This window comes from Myotis lucifugus, unplaced genomic scaffold (assembly GCF_000147115.1).
Source record: "Myotis lucifugus unplaced genomic scaffold, Myoluc2.0 scaffold_109, whole genome shotgun sequence".
In the NCBI taxonomy this organism is placed as follows: Eukaryota; Metazoa; Chordata; class Mammalia; order Chiroptera; family Vespertilionidae; genus Myotis; species Myotis lucifugus.
The window spans coordinates 3,939,015-3,959,552 of record NW_005871157.1 but is presented as its reverse complement, the minus strand read 5'-3'; the positions used below and the strand labels follow the sequence as shown (position 1 = coordinate 3,959,552).

Below are 20,538 nucleotides of genomic sequence, written 5' to 3'. Positions count from 1 at the left end.
CAAAAATAGTAGTCCTTGAAGAAGGAAACCTAAGCAAAAGCATGGCAAAAGAACACATAAAATTTTCTTCAAATAAAAGATTTGAAACTACGTATTGAAAAAGTATTCTTTTTAACCAAAACTACCGACTAGAAAAACAAATATCAATATTTACTAAACTTAATAGAATTTAAAGAAAAAAATCCATTGGAGAACAAGGCAAAATCAATTTATAAAGGGAAAATTAGATTATCAAACTTTGACAGCAATATGCTTCATGCCAGAAAAAAACTGAATAACATTTAATATAATCAAGAAGAGAAAATGCGAGCCAAAGATTTTTTTTAACATTTTTTTTAAATTGATTTCAAAGAGAGGAAGGGAGAAGAAGAGAGAGAGAAACATCAATGATGAAAATCATTAATTGGCTGCCTCCTGGACACCCCCTACTGGGGACTGAGCCTGCACGGGCCCTGACCAGGAATCCATTCATGACCTCCTGGTTCATGGGTCTATGCTCAACCATTGAGCTACACCGGCTGGGTGCAAGTCAAAGATTTTATATGCAGCAAAATTGATTTTCAAGCATAAAGGGCACCCTTAGCAACATGCAAGAAATCAGAATATTGTTCTATAAATGCTTTCTGTGTCATCTACTAGAAGTGAGCTTTAAACAAACATGACTACAGACAATGACATGAGGACTGAAGATAAGCATTTAACATACTGGACATATGTATAAGGGCGAGGCAAAAGTAGGTTTACAGTTGTGAGTATGCAAAACAGTTTATTTTTGTATTATTTTCCATACATACAATTATAAACCTACTTTTGTCCCATCCTGTATAACCTATATAACAAAGACAGATAAGGACTAAAAGATAGTATGTAATGACTACAGGCTCAGAATGTATAGCTATAAAACTCTAATAATCATGTATGGTGGCAGTGTGTAAGACTTAACCATGGGATCACTTCATAAATTATATATATACATATATATATATATATATATATATATATATATAAAACTATTATGCTATTTACATAAAACTAATATGTTATCTATAATTGAAAAAATAAAGATAAAATTTGACAGAATTCAAAATATAAAATGAAGTTCTTTAGGCATAAAATAAATAATACCAAATGGAATCCTAAATCTGCAGTAAGGAATGAACATCCTATATAGTCCTATATAATAAAAGGCTAATATGCAAAACGACAGAAAGGAGGAATGACCAGTCGCTATGACACACACTGACCACCAGGGGGCAGACGCTCTACGCAGGAGCTGCACCTGGTGTTCAGTGCACTCGCATAGAGGGAGTGCTGCTCAGCCAGAAGCCCTGAGCCGGGCTCATGGCTGGTGGGCTTAAGCCGTCAGTCAGACATCTCCTGAGGGCTCCTGGACTGCAAGAGGACACAGGCCGGGATGAGGACCGCCGCCCCCCCCCACCCGAGTGCACGAATTTCGTGAACCAGGCCTCTAGTTAAATATAAAAGATTTTTGTGTTCATTACTTCTACTGTACTCTTACTAGCTATCTTCAATAATCTATATAGCTTCTATAATCTCTATAGACTCATTATGATCCAGTAAATTATTATCTTGAAGTCTCTGTTTTCCTATATATGTAGAAAACAATAAAAGTACTTTGTTTTGCTTTGTAATATTAAACTTACTTTTAACATTTTTAAATTTAAATAGTTATTTTAGGATTTAGTACTATTTTAAAATAAAATTTAAAAATTTATAAATAAAAATAGGTCTTTGAATTAAAAAAGGGAGATTAGCCCTGGTCAGTGTAGCTCAGTTGGTTAGAGCATCATCCCAAACACCAAGAGGTTGAGAGTTCGATCCCTTATTGGGGCACATGGGGAGCAACCAATCAATGTTTCTCTATCACACTGTTTCTCTCTCTCTCTCTTTCTCTCTCTCTCTCTCTCTCTCTCTCTCTCTCTCTCTCTCTTTCTCTCCCTCTTCTCTCTCTCTAAAATCAACCTCAAAAAAATTTTTTAAGGGAATCAGATGAATTGTGATTTTAATCCACTGCTGCACGGAAGAAATGAAAAACTGATATATTAGAATTCTCTTACACACAAAAGAAGAAAATATATTCCAAATTAACTGGATGAGACTGTAAATTACAAATGAAAGTATGATAAACCTATTTCCCTTTGGCTGCATAAATATTAAGTTGTTTTGTTGTGTCTTGTGTAATAGAACACGTTCAAACTGAATTATGGTGCCAATCCAACTGCACTGTTATTTGAGATCATTCAGCATTTTTTAAAAAGATATTTAATATTTTAAAAACACACATGATTTCTTTAAAAGCCAAAAATTGTTATAGCTTTTCAAAATAAAAATACCAATGATGTATTTTAAAGAGTAAGTTATTATATTGCATCAGTTGAAAAAGTATACACAATATCTGAGAGACTTATAAACTCTTACAGCATTGCAGACAATACTGAAAGCCTACTGGATAAAATGTCAATGAAAGAAACAGGCACTTCCATCTGCCAAGGCTAAAGTAACAAACTGAATTAAAAACTTATCTGCAAATACAAAACTCATCTGGAGAACTTGGCTTACAGATGTGGCTGGACTTTTAGTTTTGACTGTATTTATCTGGTACCAGCATCAACTAATCATCAAAAATCTTCTTTGATTATCAAAGATCTTTACTGTGACTGCATGGTAACAAACATAAATGGTGAATACTTTTTTTGCATCTGTTTATCCTGGAATAACTTGTGCTGACATTTGTGCTAATTGTGCAAAAGCAATGATGGATATAAATAACTACCACTTTAGCACAAATCAAGGTACTAACACCCAATAGTCATTTTATTTTTCATTGCCATGCACTTGCAGGGGAGAAAAGAAAGGCTGGTTCTATTTAATAACGTCCTTGATGAAGCCATAAAATTAACTAAATCTCAAACCCTTAAATATGTGTTAACATTCTGCATGAGATAGGAAGTACTGTATATATAATATACTTCTGCAGCAAATGTGCTTCCACATTATCTTGAGAAAAAGTATTTGAATGATTGCGTTGTAACCTGAATTAGACTACCTTACCTTTTTAAAAATATATATTTTTTAATTGATTTCAGAGAGGGAGAGATAGAAACATCAATGATGAGAGAGAATCATTGATTGGCTACCTCCTGCACACCCCATACTGGGTATCATGCTCAAAACCTGGGCATGTGCCCTGACTAGAAATCAAACCGTGACCTCCTGGTTCATAGGTTGATACTCAACAACTTAGCAACACTGGCCAGGCTGATGGAAAACTATTTTTACTTGAAGGGGGTGTTTTTTGAAAAGTGAACAAAGCAAGCCTGTCACTGCAAAAACAAAACAAAACAACAAAACAAAACAAAACACACACACAAAAACCAAAAAACCGCCACCAACAAAAAAAAACAACAAACACCACAAAACTGACATTGCTGTCAACAGCTTCCCAATACTCAATGACTGTTCTGTTAAGTGGAGATTTTCAGAAATGTGATTTTTTAATACTGAATAATAAAATATGTCAAAGTGGACACACATGTAGAAGATCTGCACAATTTAGTGAACCAGTATTTCCCAAATAATCAATGCACGATGTTACAAGCCATACATAGGTAAAAGATTCATTTTAAGTATAAGACACACCAAGGAAAAGATCTTTGCAGTGCTTTCAAATTCAATCTTGGCACAAGACGCTAAGAAACTACACCAATTGTCAAGTTTTGAAATAGCATAAACAGCCTGGCCAGGGTGGCTTAGTAGTTGACCGTCGAACTATGAATCAGGAGGTCATGGTTTTGATTCCAGGTTGGGGCACATGCCTGGATTGCGGGCTCCATCCCCAGTGGAGGGTGTGCAGGAGGCAGCGGACCAATGACTCTTTCTCATCATTGATATCTCTCTCTCACTCTCTCTCTCTCTCCCCCCTCTTTTCCTCTCTGAAATCAATAAAAACATATATTTTTAAAAATAGCATCAACGGCCGAAACCGGTTTGGCTCAGTGGGTGGAGCGTCGGCCTGCGGACTGAAAGGTCCCGGGTTCGATTCCGGTCAGGGGCATGTGCCTGGGTTGCGGGCACATCCCCAGTGGGAGATGTGCAGGAGGCAGCTGGTCGATGTTTCTCTCTCATCGATGTTTCTAACTCTCTGTCTCTCTCCCTTCCTCTCTGTGAAAAATCAATAAAATATATTTTAAAAAAAAAATAGCATCAACGGAGTATTTGCAGTTATCTAATAAGGACATTAAAATACTCTTCCCTTTTCTCAATACATGTACGGTTTTCTTTATATGCTTCAATGATAAAAATCAACTCCCTTCTATGAAGCCATCATTAAAGTGATTCGTAAAGTAGTAAATAATGTCTTGCTTCCCACTAATTTCCTTTTTGTTTTTAGAAAATAATCAAAATTTTATTTGCATTAACATGTAGTAGGTATATAATTATAACTAGGATTATTTTCAAAATTCCTTGGTTTTAAGATCTAATGAAATATACTGATAGATACAATCTCCATAAACAAATGTTCTTTAGGGTTTTCAACACCTGTAAGAAGGTAAAGGATTCTAAGATCAAAAACTTTAAGTACCACTTGCTCAATAGGCACTACTACTGAAATCACACACAAAAAGTCACCTCCCCCAAAACAGAAAAAAATTTCAACTGACAGTTGACAAAAGAAGATCCACACATGGCCACAAGCCCATGAAAAAAACCAACAACTCAAAATCATTAATCATCAGGGAAATGCAAAATAATACACAATGAGATACCTCCCACCCACCCCTATAGAAAGGCTAAAGTAAAAAATACTGACTATTCTAAATGTTGGTGCTTCAACATTGCCAGATACAATGTAAAATGGCACAAATACAATGGAAAACAGCTGGGCAGACTCTTAAGTTAAAGAGACTTTTAACAAAATGGTACTGGGACCAATGGATATCAATATGCAAAAGAATTAAGTTGGACTCTTCCCTGACATCACCTACAAAAATTAATTAAAAATGAACTAAAGTGTTAAAACTATAAAATATTTATAAGAAAACTTAGGACGAAATCGTCATCGCCTTGAATTTGGCAATGGTTATTTGTATATGACATAAAAAATACAAGTAAAAAGTTAAAAATAAATTGGATTTCATCAAAATTTAAAACTTTTGTGCTTCAAAGGAGTTCACAGAAGAAAATATTTGCAAATCATATATCGAATAAGGGACTTGTATCTAAAAATGTATTAGGAACTCTTACAATTCAATAATAAAAACAAAAATAACACAAAAAATGGGTTTAAAAGACATTTTTCCAAAGAAGACATACAACTGGCCAACAAAGTTCATAAAAAGATGCTCAATGTCATTAATCATTAGGGAAATGTATATCAAAACCACAATGAACTGCCATTTCACACACACCAGGATGGTTAAAATTAAAAAGACAGATGATAACAAGTGTGGAGAGGATGTAGAGAAACTGGAACCCCCATATTATCTGGTGGGACTGTAAAATGGCATATCCACCTTGGAAATAAACCTGCAATTCCTTAAGAAACTAAACACAGAGTTACCATATAACCGAGCAATTCCTTTCTAGGTATACACTCAGATGAATGAAACTGGATATCTACATAAAAACTTGTATGGGGCCCTGGCTGGTTTGGCTCAGTGGATAGAGCATCTGCCTACAGACTGAAGGGTCCCGGGTTCGATTCCAGTCAAGGGCACATGTCCGGGTTGTGGGCTCGATCCCCAGTAGGGAACATGAAAGAGGCAGCCGATCAATGATTCTCTCTCATCATTGATGTTTTTCTCTCTCTCTCTCTCCTCTCCCTTCCTCTCTGAAATCAGTAAGTGTGTATACACACACACACACACACACACACACACACACACACACACCAAAAAACTTATATGTGAATGTTCACAGGAGTTATTTTTCATAATAACTAAAACGTGGAAACAATCCAAATATCTATTAGCTGATGAACTGAAAATCAAAATTATCAGAAGAAAAAAAGGAAAGGTACCAAAGAAGTCAAAGTGGCAGCACAGGGAGTTGTCTAACTAATTTGGATTTGAAAACGACACTTGTGGAAAGTAGCCTACCATCCAGTCAGAAATACTAAAGACAGAGGGTAATAATATGTGCAAAAAATACCAGGGGAGAAAAAAAATTTCCTATAAAAGAATAAGCTTCAAGCTTTGAGCCAATAATAGAATATAAATAAATGACAAAATGGGTGGCACAGGAAGACTCAACTCTTATTTACTTTCCTCAAGAATAATTATTAATCCCTACAGAAGATAGGTACTGCTATAAAGACACTATGTAGCCACTTTGGGACAGAATGGTATAGGATAGTGGTTCTCAACCTTCTGGCCCTTTAAATACAGTTCCTCATGTTGTAACCCAAACATAAAATTATTTTTGTTGCTACTTCATAACTGTAATGTTGCTACTGTTATGAATTGTAATGTAAATATCTGATATGCAGGATGGTCTTAGGCGACCCCTGTGAAAGGGTTGTTCGACTGCCAAAGGGGTCGAGATCCACAGGTTGAGAACTGCTGGTATAGGAGGAAAAGCACAGGTATTAAAGTCAAATGTATCTGGATTTAAATCTCAGCACTGTCACTTACTGGAGAGGCAATAGTGTACTAGTATAGTGGTTAAGAGTGTAGGCTCTGAAACCAGTATCTGGGTTTCAATTCCAGTGTTGCCACTTAAAGCTAAGTAACCCTGCACAAGCTATTTAACTTCCCTGTGCCTCTGTTTCCTCATCTGTAATATAGTGTAATGGCTTAAAGAAGTCATTACACTTAAAGCACTGAGAATAGTGCATAGCACATAGTAACTGCTCAATTACTGTTTATTTGTTCTTGTTATTTTTAATCATGGGCAAAATATTTATTACAATTGTTGTTTCTATTATTGATATTGTAAAAGTTACCTAAATTCACTTTTTCTCATCTATAAAATAACAGAAGATGGTTTAAGGATTAAGGAGATACTGGATACAAAACACCTAATAGATACTCAATAAATATTAGCTACCAACCCTTACCCAAATTTTGGAAAAAAACAACGATGCTATATTAAGATATTGAACGTAGGCAAGCACTATATACTCAGTAAAATTAGATAATGAATAAAATTTTAGAATATATTATCAAGAAGATAGTGTAATGACAATGTACATAAGAGAGAAATAACAATTAGAAGCCACTATAAGCTCATTAGGAATAATACATGACAAGTTCACCTTTTTTTTTAAAAAAAATATATTTTTATTGATTTTTTACAGAGAGGAAGGGAGAGGGATAGAGAGTTAGAAATATCGATGAGAGAGAAACATCGACCAGCTGCCTCCTGCACACCTCCTACTGGGGATGTGCCCACAACCAAGGTATATGCCCTTGACCGGAATCGAACCTGGGACCTTTCAGTCTGCAGGCCGACGCTCTATCCACTGAGCCAAACCGGTTTTGGCTCACCTTTTAATTTATTTCTAACATAGGGTTAGACTTGGGGGAAAACACACATACACACACAAAAAACAGTGTACCTTGATTTCAGTAAGGCATTCAAATACTATTTTTCATAATAATCTTATAGAATATAATAAAGAAATCTAAGGCAAATGACAGTACAATTAAATGAATCTGTAGGAAAAACTGCCCAAATTATTAATGAAGACTCTAGTCTGCAAACAGATTTCCCGTGGCCCTATACTTATTAAGAAATTAATTTTAAAAATCCTAGATGTTGGTTTTTAAAAAAGGCAAAAAGAAAACTCAACACCAAAATCTTCACTGTTTTAGCTGACATGGGCAAAAATCTAACCATTAAAGGAGAGAGAGAGAAAAAAGAAAAAGAGATGATACAATATATGATATAACATAATGCCACATTAACAGAATGCCCAGTTCAAAGGAAGTAAAAATGAACAGAAGTCAGAAGACGTAAGAAAAACCTATCTTCACTCTGGTTGTTACCTTTTATGAACAACGGAAAAGGGTGACCAAGATGGTTATCTGTATCACATACTGTCATATAATGAAAACTAGAAATATTTAGCTTAGATGTGAAGGTTTGCACTTTCACATGAGGAAAAGAACATATAAGAAAGTAAAGGGTAGATATATTTTCCTTAAGATGAAGAACTTTATAATATTTAGAGTTGTTTAGAGAATGAACTGACAAGTAACATTCTCTTCAAAAGAAATGATGACAACCCATTAGGAATTTATAGATTCAGGAAATCATGTTTCTGGAAGGAATTTGATCTTTGTTATACAACAATAATATATTACTTCTAAGTTTATAGAAATTAGCTCAAAGAAACTTTTAAAAAATTCTATTTAAAATTAACAAAATATTTTTTTAATAATATTAGAAAAACAAATTAAGATTAAACCATCAAAACATAAAGAAAAACTCTATAAACAGAATACTTCTAAATCTTGGTCAATGGTTCACAGTAACTAAGCTTTTTAGTGATATGACAACAAAATCTACCCCTATGAATAAGAAGCAATAGTGATTTCTTTTACTAATTATCAAAGTGATAAACTTATAATAAAAATGTATCATATAATGATCCCAAGAAAAGAATACAAGAGTAGTAAACAGTGATACAATCTACAGACAATGAAGGTTAATAACACCATCCATTTATAGAGTACATTAAAATTTCTTAAACTACTTTCCACCTATTTGCTATCTGATCTGAAAACAACTCTGAGACAGACAAAACAGTTGGTATTAGTGCCATTTTACAGTCTTCCTAAGACTCAGAGGGGTAAATAATTTCCTCAGATCACTCAAGTTGGTCTAGAGCACTGGTTCTCAACCTTCCTAATACCGCAACCCTTTAATACAGTTCCTCATGTTGTGGTGACCCCCAATTTCATTGTTACAAATTGAACATAATTAAAGCATAGTGATTAATCACAAAAACAATATGTAATTATATATGTGTTTTTCGATGGTCTTAGGCGACCCCTGTGAAAGGGTCATGACCCACAGGTTGAGAACCATTGGTCTAGAGCAGTGATGGCAAACCTATGACACACGTGAACTCATTTTTTTGGTTGATTTTTCTTTGTTAAATGGCATTTAAATATATAAAATAAATATCAAAAATATAAATCTTTGTTTTACTATGGTTGCAGATATCAAAAAATTTCTGTATGTGTCACGGCACCAGAGTTAAGTTAGGGTTTTTCAAAATGCTGACACGCCGAGCTCAAAAGGTTCGCTGAATGAATTTGAAATATCTGCCTACTGGTCAGCATCCATTCTTTCTTTAATAACTTTGTTTTCTCTTTAATGAAATAATACAGTTTAACTGGCAAATGTATGAATACAGATAGATCATCTCCCTAAGCAGACAATGTATTAATAATATTGAGAAATTTTACCTTTCCTTTGAAATAAAAAACAATGTGAGTAAAAGAAAAAATTCAAGTAAAATAAATATATATTTTTTACTTCTTATAATACTACGCTGGAAAAAAAAACCCCGAAGATTAAGCAATCAGTTAAGTAAAATAAATAATGTTTTCTTAAACAGCCACTAAATATTTTGTATGTTAATACTCTTAAAATAACACCAAATGTTAATACTCTTAAGTGGGCTCTAGCAATCTTAGATTTCTCATTTTTACATGTTTGAAAATAAACTAAACTTTAATTTTAATGATGTAAGAACAAGGTAAAACCATTACCTTGGGTGTGCTTCCTTTAATGAATTTTTTAATTGAAGACAACAAGCCGGTTTCATTCTTCGGTGGTTTTTCTCCTCCTGTAGGTAGGCTATCATCAACTTCTGAATATTTCCTCTTTGCTCTGGCAGTGCGCTGTGTTTGGATTGGATTGGATTGCTGAGAAGCTTTCCGTGTTCTCAGCCTCATCTTTTATGGGTGCCACATGTAAAACTGTAAGAGAGAAATAACAAGGGTTATTAAAAACTTAATCTAGCATACCCACAGTTTTCTAGCTTATATAATAAAAACCTCTTGGTTAAAAAAAGTCCAGGTTTCTAAGGGATTTAAATAAGAAATTAACATTTTATGTGACTGAACTTTATAGTATACACTAGAGGCCCGGGGCCCATTTGTGCCCTGGGGGGGGTTGGGGGGGGGGGGGTCCCTCAGCCCAGCCTGTGCCCTCTCGCAGTCTGGGACCCCTCAGGGGATGACCACCTGCTGGCTTAGGCCCGCTCCCCGGGGGATTGGGCCTAAGATGGCAATCAGACATCCCTCTGGCAGCCCGGCAGCCCTCAGGGGATGTCCACTTGCCAGTGGGGAGCAGGCCTAAACTGCAGTCGGACATCCTTAGCGCTGCTGAGGAGGCAGGAGACGCTCCCACCACCACCGCTGTACTGGCAGCCATCAGCCTGGCTTGTGGCTGAGCAGAGCTCTTCCCGTGTGACGACCAGAGGGCAGCTCCTGCATTGAGCGTCTGCCCCCTGGTGGTTAGTGTGTGTCATAGTGACCAGTCATTCCCAGTCTTTCTGCTGTTAGGGTCAGGTTGCATATTACCCTTTTATTATATAGGATAGAGGCCTGGTGCACGGGTGGGGGCCGGCTGGTTTGCCCTGAAGGGTGTCCCGGATCAGGGTGGGGGTGCCGCTTGGGTGCCTGGCCAGCCTGGATGAGGGGATGATGGCTTTTTGCAGCTGGTCACACCCCCTTCAGGGTGGGGGGTCCCCACTGGGGTGCCTGGCCAGTCTGGGTGAGGGGCTGAGGGCCGTTTTCAGGCTGGCGGGTGACTGAAGTTCCCAACCTCTCCTTTTTTTTCTTTATTCTGGGATTTATTTACCTTCTATGGCTGTCACTGGAACTGAGAGCCGGCTTTAGCTCTGAGGCCCGGCTGCTGAAAGCAGGTTTCTGGGCTTTGTTTAGCTTCTATAATTGCAACATTGTTTCTTAGAGTGCAGCTCAGAGCCCGGCAGCAGCAGGCGGGGAACCTTGGCTTCCTCCATCACTGGATTAAGCAAGCCTCCAGTTCGCTTCAGCTGCCTGGCTGCCGGCCGCCATCTTGGTTGGCAGTTAATTTGCATATCGCCCTGATTAGCCAATGGGAAGCGTGTCGGAGGTACGGTTAATTACCATGTTTGTCTATTATTAGATAGGATTATCCCAAGTAACCTTCCCATCTTTTGAAATTATACCCTGTGATTGAACACCACAGTGTGCATGCTCTCTACAGCACTATGTTGCCTCCATCCATGCCCACAATATCATTCATTTAACCATTCAATAAGTTTTTCCTGAGCACCTACCACATTTGAGGCACTGGGCTAGAAAATTACCTAGTAAACAATAAACAAGATAGGGAAAATTTTGCCCTCTGGAACTCAAACTGTAGTGGGAAAAAACCCTTCGTCAATAAATGAATTCCATTAGCACATTATAATAATCAGCAATCATACAAGTGTAACAAGAAGTTAAATCATTTTGCAGGATTTGATCTTACCTTACTTAATGATACTTTAAAAACTGAATTCCCATGAGAAAGAACATATGAACCAATCTACTTGACTTCTCTCATTTTATCGATGAGAAAATAGGTGGCAAAACTGTCCCAAGACTTAGAAGTAGTTAAGAATATACCCTGAATTTTAGAATCTGTAAAACATAATACTAAACTTGGAATGAAGAGATGTGAATTCTAATCCTACCTCAATCATAGCTAAGCAATAGTCACAACTGTGTCTTTTAAACTTTATAAAGAATACATACACTTATCTTACCACTCTGAGCCTCAAAATGAAAAAGAAATTAGAAAACAATATAAAGTGTGGAGAACAATAAAATGCATTAGTAGAAATTCTAAGCACTCTAAAGGTGTAGAAATGCCTGGCAATAGTTAGGGTCTTCACTGACCAATTAGGAATCCCCAGTGGGAGATGTGCAGGAGGCAGCTGATCGATGTTCCTCTCTCATCGATGTTTCTAACTCTCTATCTCTCTCCCTTCCTCTCTGTAAAAAACCAATAAAATATATTTAAAAAAAAAAAATATAAAGTGTGGAGAACAATAAAATGCATTTGTAGAAATTCTAAGCACTCTAAAGGTGTAGAAATGCCTGGCAATAGTTAGGGTCTTCACTGACCAATTAGGAAGCTTAAGAAATTGTGTCTTTACTAATTCAACATAATGGTCACAGAAAAAAAGTTAGAACCCTTTAAAATATATATAAAAACTTTATACTACTATAGTATGCTATACTATACTATACTATACCTACTTTAAGAATAACAACAAAAAAACCATATCCCCCAAATTCAAGGGATTCACCAGAAGTTCCAAAATACCTTTCGAAATAATTTTTTTTTCCATCACCAAATGATACTCAGTTTTTTCCTTTTAATTTTTTTTTTTTAATCCTCATCCAAGGATATGTCTTGACTGATTTTTTAGAGAGAGACAGAGAGGGGGAGAGAGAGAGAGAGAGAACATCAATCAGCTACACGCCCCTCCTGGGGGTAAAACCCACAGTGCCCTGACCAAGAATCGAACCCTCAAACCTTTTGGCATATGGGACAACATTCCAATCAACTGAGCCACCCGGCCAGAGGCAAATGGTGCTCAGTTAAGTTGCTATCCCCAAATGAAATAAATATTGCCTTTTCTCCTAAAGAGTCAATGTTGAGTTCTAAAGGGAGTTATCATTCAAGGCATGTATTATTTACTTAACTCTATTTACATTGCATACATTTGTCTTAATTCCTTTGGTCTTCAGCTCAGCACTTCTTAGAAAAGGAAAATTCCCATGCCATAAATGCATAGAAGAATTTTTTTAAAAGAGTTATTTTTAATCAATTTCTATAGATATTTTTTAAAAGATTTTAGTCTTGAAACTTACGAAGACTTGTTTTACGACTCACCACATGGCCTATCTTGGTGAACCTTGCATATGAGATTAAAAAGTAGTGTTTTCTTCATCTGTGTGTGAGCAATCATTTTTGAAATTCCATGAGGGCTTGACTGCTCTAGCCCTTTCAGACTTAAAAGTACACCTTTCACAACTCACCATCAGAATGGACAAAATCCCTCCACATTTCATAACTTTCTTGTTTAAATGTTGTCTTGCTAACCAGCAAATACCCACTGGTTATTTTTTAATTCAGAGGACTTTTTCTCCTAAGCTTTCCCAGAACCTTCATTCTCTCCATGCAGAATGATCTAGCATTTTATATATACACTAGAGGCCCGGTGCACGGATTTGTGCACTGGTGGGGGGGTCATGGCCTGCCGGGATTGGCCTGCTATGGGAGCACCACTCATCCCGGTCAGCCAAGCGGTGCTCCCACTGTGGGAGCGCAATGACCACCAGGGGGCAGTTCTTGCGTTGAGCATCTGCCCCCTGGTGGTCAGTGCGCATCATAGGAACTGGTCGACCAGTTGTTCTGGTCATTCCACAGTTCGGTTGCTAGGCTTTTATATATATCTTATCTAAAGAAGAGTAATATGCAAATTGACCATCACTCCAACACACAAAGATGGCCGCCCCCATGTGGTCAAAGATGGCCGTCACAAGATGGCCAGCAGGGGGGCCAGTTGTGGGCGATCAGGCCAGCAGGGGAGGGCAGTTGGGAGGGACCAGGCCTGAAAGGGAGGGCAGCTGTGGGCGGTCAGGCCAGCAGGGGAGGGCAATTAGAGGTGATCGGGCCGGCAGGGGAGGGCAGTTAGGGGTGACGGGGCCGGTAGAGGAAGGCAGTTAGGGATGACTGGACCAGCAGGGGAGGGCAGTTGGGGCGACCAGGCCGGCAGGGGAGGGCAGTTAGGGGTAACCAGGCAGGCAGGGGAAGGCAGTTAAGAGCAATTGGGCTGGCAGGGGAGTGGTCAGGAGCAATCAGGCGGCAGGCAGGTGAGCGGTTGGAAGCCAGCAGTCCTGGATTGTGAGAGGGATCCCAGATTGGAGAGGGTGCAGGCTGGGCTGAGGGACACACAGCCACCCTCCCCCCCCCCGCCCCGCATGAATTTCGTGCACCAGGCCTCTAGTAGATACATGTATATTTATACATATATACACTATGATATGTATATGTACTTACTTGCTAGAGTTGAAGATAACAATTCACTGCACAACATCAAAATAGATATTCTAAATTTACACACAAAACATTCTTCAGGAGAGACATGTTAGGACAAAAACCAAGTCTCAATAACTTTAAAAGGACTGAAACCATACAAGTATATTGTCTATCTATAATAATAAAAGCATAATATGCTAATTAGATCAGACAGCCGAACGACCTTCCGAACATCATTCCAGACATCCTTCCGGATGAAGCCACAGCAGCGGGGGCCTAGGCAGAGGTGGTTAGGGGCAATCAGGCAGGCAGGCAGAGAGGTTAGGGGCGATCAGGCAGGCAGGGGAGAGTGGTTAGGGACGATTAGGCCAGCAGGGGAGAGCAGTTAGGGGTGATCAGGCCAGCAGGGGAGCAGTTAGGGGCATCAGGCAGGCAGAGGGGTTAGGGGCGATCAGGTGGGCAGGCAGGTGAGCAGTTAGGAGCCAGCAGTCCCAGATTGCGAGAGGGATGTTTGAGGGGTCCCAGATTGGAAAAGTTGCAGGCTGGGCTGAGGGACCCGCCCCTCCCGTGCACAAATTCCATGCACCGAGCCTCTAGTATAATCTCATAAAAGACAAACATGCAAATTGACTGTACCTTCACTATGCCTTAAGCCACGCCCACAAGCCAATCAGAGCAACTATATGCAAATTAACCCAACCAAGATGGCGGCCGTCAGCCACAGAGCTGGAGCGAGCAGGAGGCTTGGTTGCTCCAGTGATGGAGGAAGCCAAGCTTCCTGCCTGCCTACCCTGGCCAGCTCTCCACTGAAGGCAACAAAGTTTCAATTATAGAAGGTAAATAAATTCCAGAATTAAAAAAAAAGAAAAAAAAGGAGAGGCTGGGAGCTTCCATCGCCGGGGGCTTGGCCAGTCTGAAAACTGCCCTCAGCCCCTCACCCAGACTGGTCAGGCACCCCAGTGGGGACCCCCCACCCTGAAGGGGGGGTGACCAGCCTGCAAACAAACAGCCATCAGCCCCTCACCCAGGCTGGCCAGATACCCCAGTGGGGACCCCCACCCTGAAGGGAGTGTGACCAGCCTGCAAACACCCATCAGCCCCTCACCCAGACTGGCCAGGCACCCAAGCGGGACCCCCACCCTGATCTGGGACACCCTTCAAGGCAAACCAGCTGGCCCCCACCCATGCACCAGGCCTCTATCCTATATAATAAAAGGGTAATATGCAACCTGACCCTAACAGCAGAAGGGACTGGGAATGACTGGTCACTATGACACACACTGACCACCAGGGGCAGACACTCAATGCAGGAGATAACCCCTGGTGGTCAGTGCTCTCCCACAGGGGGAGCTCTGTTCAGCCACAAGCCAGGCTGACGGCTGCCAGCACAGCGTGGTGGTGGGAGCCTCTCCCGCCTCCTCAGTAGCACTAAGGATGTCAGACTGCAACTTAGGCCTGCTCCCCGCTGGCAAGTGGACATCCCCCGAGGGCTCCTGGGCTGCCAGCGGGAGTTTATTATCCTGCTAGGGCCCAATCTCCCCGGGAAGCGGGCCTAAGCCAGCAGGTGGTAATCCCCCAAGGAGTCCCAGACTGCGAGAGGGCACAGGTCGGGCTGAGGGGACCCCCCTCAAGTGCACAAATTTTTGTGCACTGGGCCTCTAGTCTACACTAATAAAAGAGAAACATGGTAATTAGCATAAGACCGGTACCCTTTTCATTGGCTAATCAGGGCGATATGCAAATTAACTGCCAACTAAGATGGCGGTTAACCGCCAACAAAGATGGCGGTTAATTTGCATATGTAGGCACAATGCAGGGAGGCGAAAGGGAAAACACGGAAGAAGCCCCCTGCCACTGACAGTGATCGGAAACCCAGGGGGGAGCTAAGAGCCGGGGGACAGGGCAAAGGCGAGCCGGGGGGCCGCCTTTGCCCTGCCCCCCAGCCATGATCGGAGAATCGGGCGCCTTTGCTGCACTGGCCAGTGATAGCGGGAAGTAGGGGTGGAGCCAGCGATGGGAGCTGGGCAGGGGCGGAGCCCACGATCATGGGGCGGCTGCAGCTGAAGGGGTCACCTGCCCAGGCCTAACGCCTCAGCCAGAGCATTAGGCCTGGGCAGGGGCGGTGCCAGCGATCATGGGGAGCAGGGGCAGAGTCTCTGATGGTGGGAGCTTGGGGTCCCCTGCCCAGGCCTAATGCCTTGGCCACAGGCGTTAGGCCTGGGAAGGGGTGGAGCAGGAGGTCCCTTGGAGAGCTGTGGGTCCCCTGCCCAGGCCTAATGCCTGGGTGAGAGGCATTAGGGCGGAGCCGTCAATCGCAGGGAGCAGGGGCCGAGTTGGCGATGGTGGGGTGCTGGGCATCCCTTGCCCAGGCCTAATGCCTTGGCCAGAGGTGTTAGGCCTGAGCATGGGCAGAGCCAGCGATCGTGAGCAGGGGCGGCGTGGGCGATCGTAGGGAGCTGGGGGTCCCCTGCCCACCCTGATCCAGGACACCCTTCAGGGCAAACCAGCTGGCTCCCACCCATGCACCAGGCTTCTATCCTATATAATAAAAGGGTAATGTGCACATGCAATTTTTTTTTCCAAATATATTTTATTGATTTTTTTACAGGGAGGAAGGGAGAGGGATAGAGAGTTAGAAACATCGATGAGAGAGAAACTTCGATCAGCTGCCTCCTGCACACCCCCTACTGGGGATGTGTATGCAACCAGAGTACATGCCCTTGACGGGAATCGAACCTGGGACCCTTCAGTCCGCAGGCCGACGCTCTCTCTATCCACTGAGCCATACCCGTTAGGGCGGTAATGTGCAAATTGACCCTGGGAATGACTGGTCACTATGACACACACTGACCACCAGAGGGCAGATGCTCAATGCAGAAGCTGCCCCCTGGTAGTCAGTGCACTCCCACAGGGGCTGAGAGGGAAGCCCGGGTCCCGGGTGCCACAGGGAAGGAAGGCCTACTCTTGCACGAATTTTGTGCATCGGGCCTCTAGTATCTCCAATAAAATCAGAAATCTCAAAAAGGAAATTTGAGAAATTAACAAATAGGCAGAAATTAAACAGCAAACTCCTAAATAACTACTGTGTTAAAGAGGAAATTACAATGGGAATTAGAAAATACTTCAAAAAGATGAATAAAAACAAAAACACAATATACCAAAATTTTTGGGATGCCCAGAAAGCAGTGCTCAGAGCAATTTATTGGTAAACATAAAAGTTTTTATGTTAAAAAAAACCCCACCTCAAATCAATAATAAAACCTTCTACTTTAAGAAACTAGAAAGAGAAGCAAACTAAATCATCCAAAGCAAGCAGAAGGAAGGAAATAAAAACAGAAATAGATAATTTAAAAGAAAAATGACAGAAAAATCAATGAAGTAAAAAAAGCTGGTTCTCTGAAAAGATCAACAAAAATTTGACAAACATTTAGTTAGACTAGCCAAAAAAAAGAGAGAAGACTCAACCTTTTCATTTAAGTAAAGAAAGAAGGGACATTAATATCAACTTTACAGATGTAAAGGTATTTTTTAGGGAATATTACGAACAATTGTACACCAACAAATTAGATAACCTAGATGAAATGACAAATTCCTAGATAGACACAACTAAACTGGACTCATGAAAAAATAGAAAATCTAAAAGGCTCGTAACAAGTAAAGACTGAATTAGTAATAAAAAAATAAATAAAACTTTCCACAATGAAAAGCCCAGGACCAGATGGCTTTACTAGTGAGTTTTACCACATGTTTAAGTAATTAATACTAATCCTTCTCAAAATCTACCAAAAAATTAAGGAACACCTCCCAAGTCAATCTCTGAGGTCAGCATTACCTCAATACCAAAGTCAAAGACACTACCAGAAAAAAAACCTGTAGGTTAATTATGCCTTAGGAACACAGATGTAACATCCCAACAAAACACTAGGAAAACAAATGCAGCTTAATAATAAAAGGATTATGCACCATGACCAAATGGGATTTTATCCCAGGAAAGCAAGGGTGATAAACTTTAACCCTAACTCTAACCCTAACCAGCATATGAAAATCAATCGATATAATACACCACATTAAAAAAATAAAGGAAAAAGTCCACATAATCATTTCAATTGATGCATAAAAAATCTGACCAAACCAACACCCTTTCATAATAAAAACACCCAACAAACCAGGAATAGGAAGGAACTTCTTCAACTGAAAAAAAAAGGCATCTATGAAAAACTCACAGCCAACATCATATTTCATAGTGAAAAACTAAATGCTTTACTCCTGAGATAAAAAAATAAGCAAGATGCCCACTCTCACCACTTCTATTCAATCAGGCAAGGAAAAGAAATAACATGATCCTGTATAAAGAATAAACGTAAGAGCCCTAGCTGGTTTGGGCTCAGTGGATAGAGGGTCAGCCTGAAGACTGAAAGTCCCAGGTTCAATTCCGTCAAGGGCACATGCTGGGGTTGAGGGCTCGATCCCCAATAGGGGGTGTACAGGAGGCAGCCAGTCAATGATTCTCTCTCATCATTGATGTTTCTATCTCTCTCTCCCCTTTCCCTTCCTCTCTGAAACCAATAAAAATATATTTTAAAAAAATAATAAACATAAGAGCAAAAGCTGGATATAAACTTCATAAAAATTTTTTTTCTGTTCACGAAAAGACACCAGTAAGAAATTAAAAGTCATGCAACAAATTGGGATAATATTCACAAAGCACATATCTCTCAAAGTACACATGTGCAGAATATATAAAGAAATCCTAAAACACAAAAAGAAAAACCAGCTGATAGAAAAAATGAACAAAATATTTGAGAAGGCAGTTTGTAAAAGCTAGATGATAGAACACAAGTATATGAAATGCTACCCAATATTATCAATGCGAAGTACAAGTTAAAAATTAGAACAGCAGCCGAAACCGGGTTGGCTCAGTGGATAGAGCGTCGGCCTGCGGACTGAAGGGTCCCGGGTTCGATTCCGGTCAGGGGCATGTACCTGGGTTGCGGGCACATCCCCAGTGGGAGGTGTGCAGGAGGCAGCTGATCGATGTTTCTCTCTCATCGATGTTTCTAACTCTCTATCTCTCTCCCTTCCTCTCTGTAAAAAATCAATAAAATATATTTTTAAAAAAATTAGAACAGCATACTAATGCACATCTGCTTAAATGGCAAAATTTAAAAAGACTAAAGAACAAACAGTAGCAAGGATGTGGAACAATGAGAAGTCTCATAATCTGCTGATGGCAATGTAAGGTTTTTGGTTAAAGGTTGTAATTTCTAATAAACAACACCTAACCTTTTGATCCAATAAGTTCATTTCTAAGTTTTTAACCAAGAGAAAAATAAACATGTCCTACTCATGGCTTTATTTACGACTAGAGGCCTGGTTCACGAAATTCATGCACTGGGGAGGGGGAAGGGCGGGTTGTCCCTCAGCCCAGCCTACACCCTCTCACAGCCCGGGACCCCTTGCTCCTCACCGTCCACCAGCATCGGAGGAGGGAGAGGCTCCCGCCACTGCTGCTGCGCTCGCTAGCTATGAGCCCAGCTTCTGGCTGAGCAGTGCTCTCCCTGTGGGAGCGCACTGACTACCAGGGGTCAGCTCCTGCATTGAGCGTCTGTCCCCTGGTGGTCAGTGCACGTCATAGCGACTAGTTGTTCTGCCATTCAGTCTATTAGCATATTAGGGCATCTTACCTAATAATAGGCAAACATGTAAATTGACCGTCCCTCCGCTACGCTCACTAGCCAATCAGGAGAGTATGCAAATTAACCCAACAAAGATGGCGATCATACGTAGGCACTAAGCGCCGGAGCAAAGGCCTGGGTCCTGGGTCCCAGAGGAAAACCGGTGCCGGCAGCCAGGGGAATGGAAGGCCTATTGCACGAATCTCTTCATGCAACGGGCCTCTATTATTATATAGGATAGTCCCAAACTGGAAAAAATGACAATGCCCAGCAGCAGAAAAATGAAGATGGTATTTTCATACAGTGAATAATCAGACACAGAAAGCAGCAATTACTAATATCAACTAACATAAAAGAATCTCACACACATTATGCTGAGCAATGGCAGACACAAGAGTATGTTCGATGACACCATTAAAAAAATATTAGGGGCAAAAATAGTATGAGAATAATATCAGAAGAGAAGTTGCCTTGGGAAAGGAAATGTCCTTTACTGTGATAGGGGTGTAAAAACTTATACATAAATCCAATGTGTTTCAAAGTATGTAAATTTTACCCTGTAAAAAGTTCTTAGAAAATATAACCACCAACCAGGCAGGAGGAAGTAGGGAGTGAGTAAGGTAGACACTCACCAAGAATGACAAAATGTTAATGACTACTGAAACTGTTTGATAGTTATATGGGGATTAATAATACCATTCTGTTTACTTTGTACATATATTTGGTATTTTCTATTAAACAATAACAACAAAACCAACCCTGACTGCCCTAACCGGTTTGGCTCAGTGGATAGAGCGTCGGTTGG

The 20,538-nt window shown here is 40.4% G+C and overlaps 1 protein-coding gene across 8 annotated transcripts in view; it reads right to left on the bottom strand.

The window, feature by feature from the left end:
* Positions 1 to 20,538, bottom strand: part of CTDSPL2 (CTD small phosphatase like 2) — a 92,755-nt gene that overhangs the window by 49,187 nt on the left and 23,030 nt on the right. For all 8 annotated transcript variants that reach the window (XR_002830350.1, XM_023757597.1, XM_006093121.3 and 5 more), the window contains exon 2: positions 9,744 to 9,953. Coding sequence is in view for 7 of the 8 variants with exons in the window: in XM_023757597.1 (XP_023613365.1) it covers positions 9,744 to 9,929 (186 nt within the window). In the remaining variant the exon portion in view is untranslated. The remainder of the gene's footprint in view (positions 1 to 9,743; positions 9,954 to 20,538) is intronic.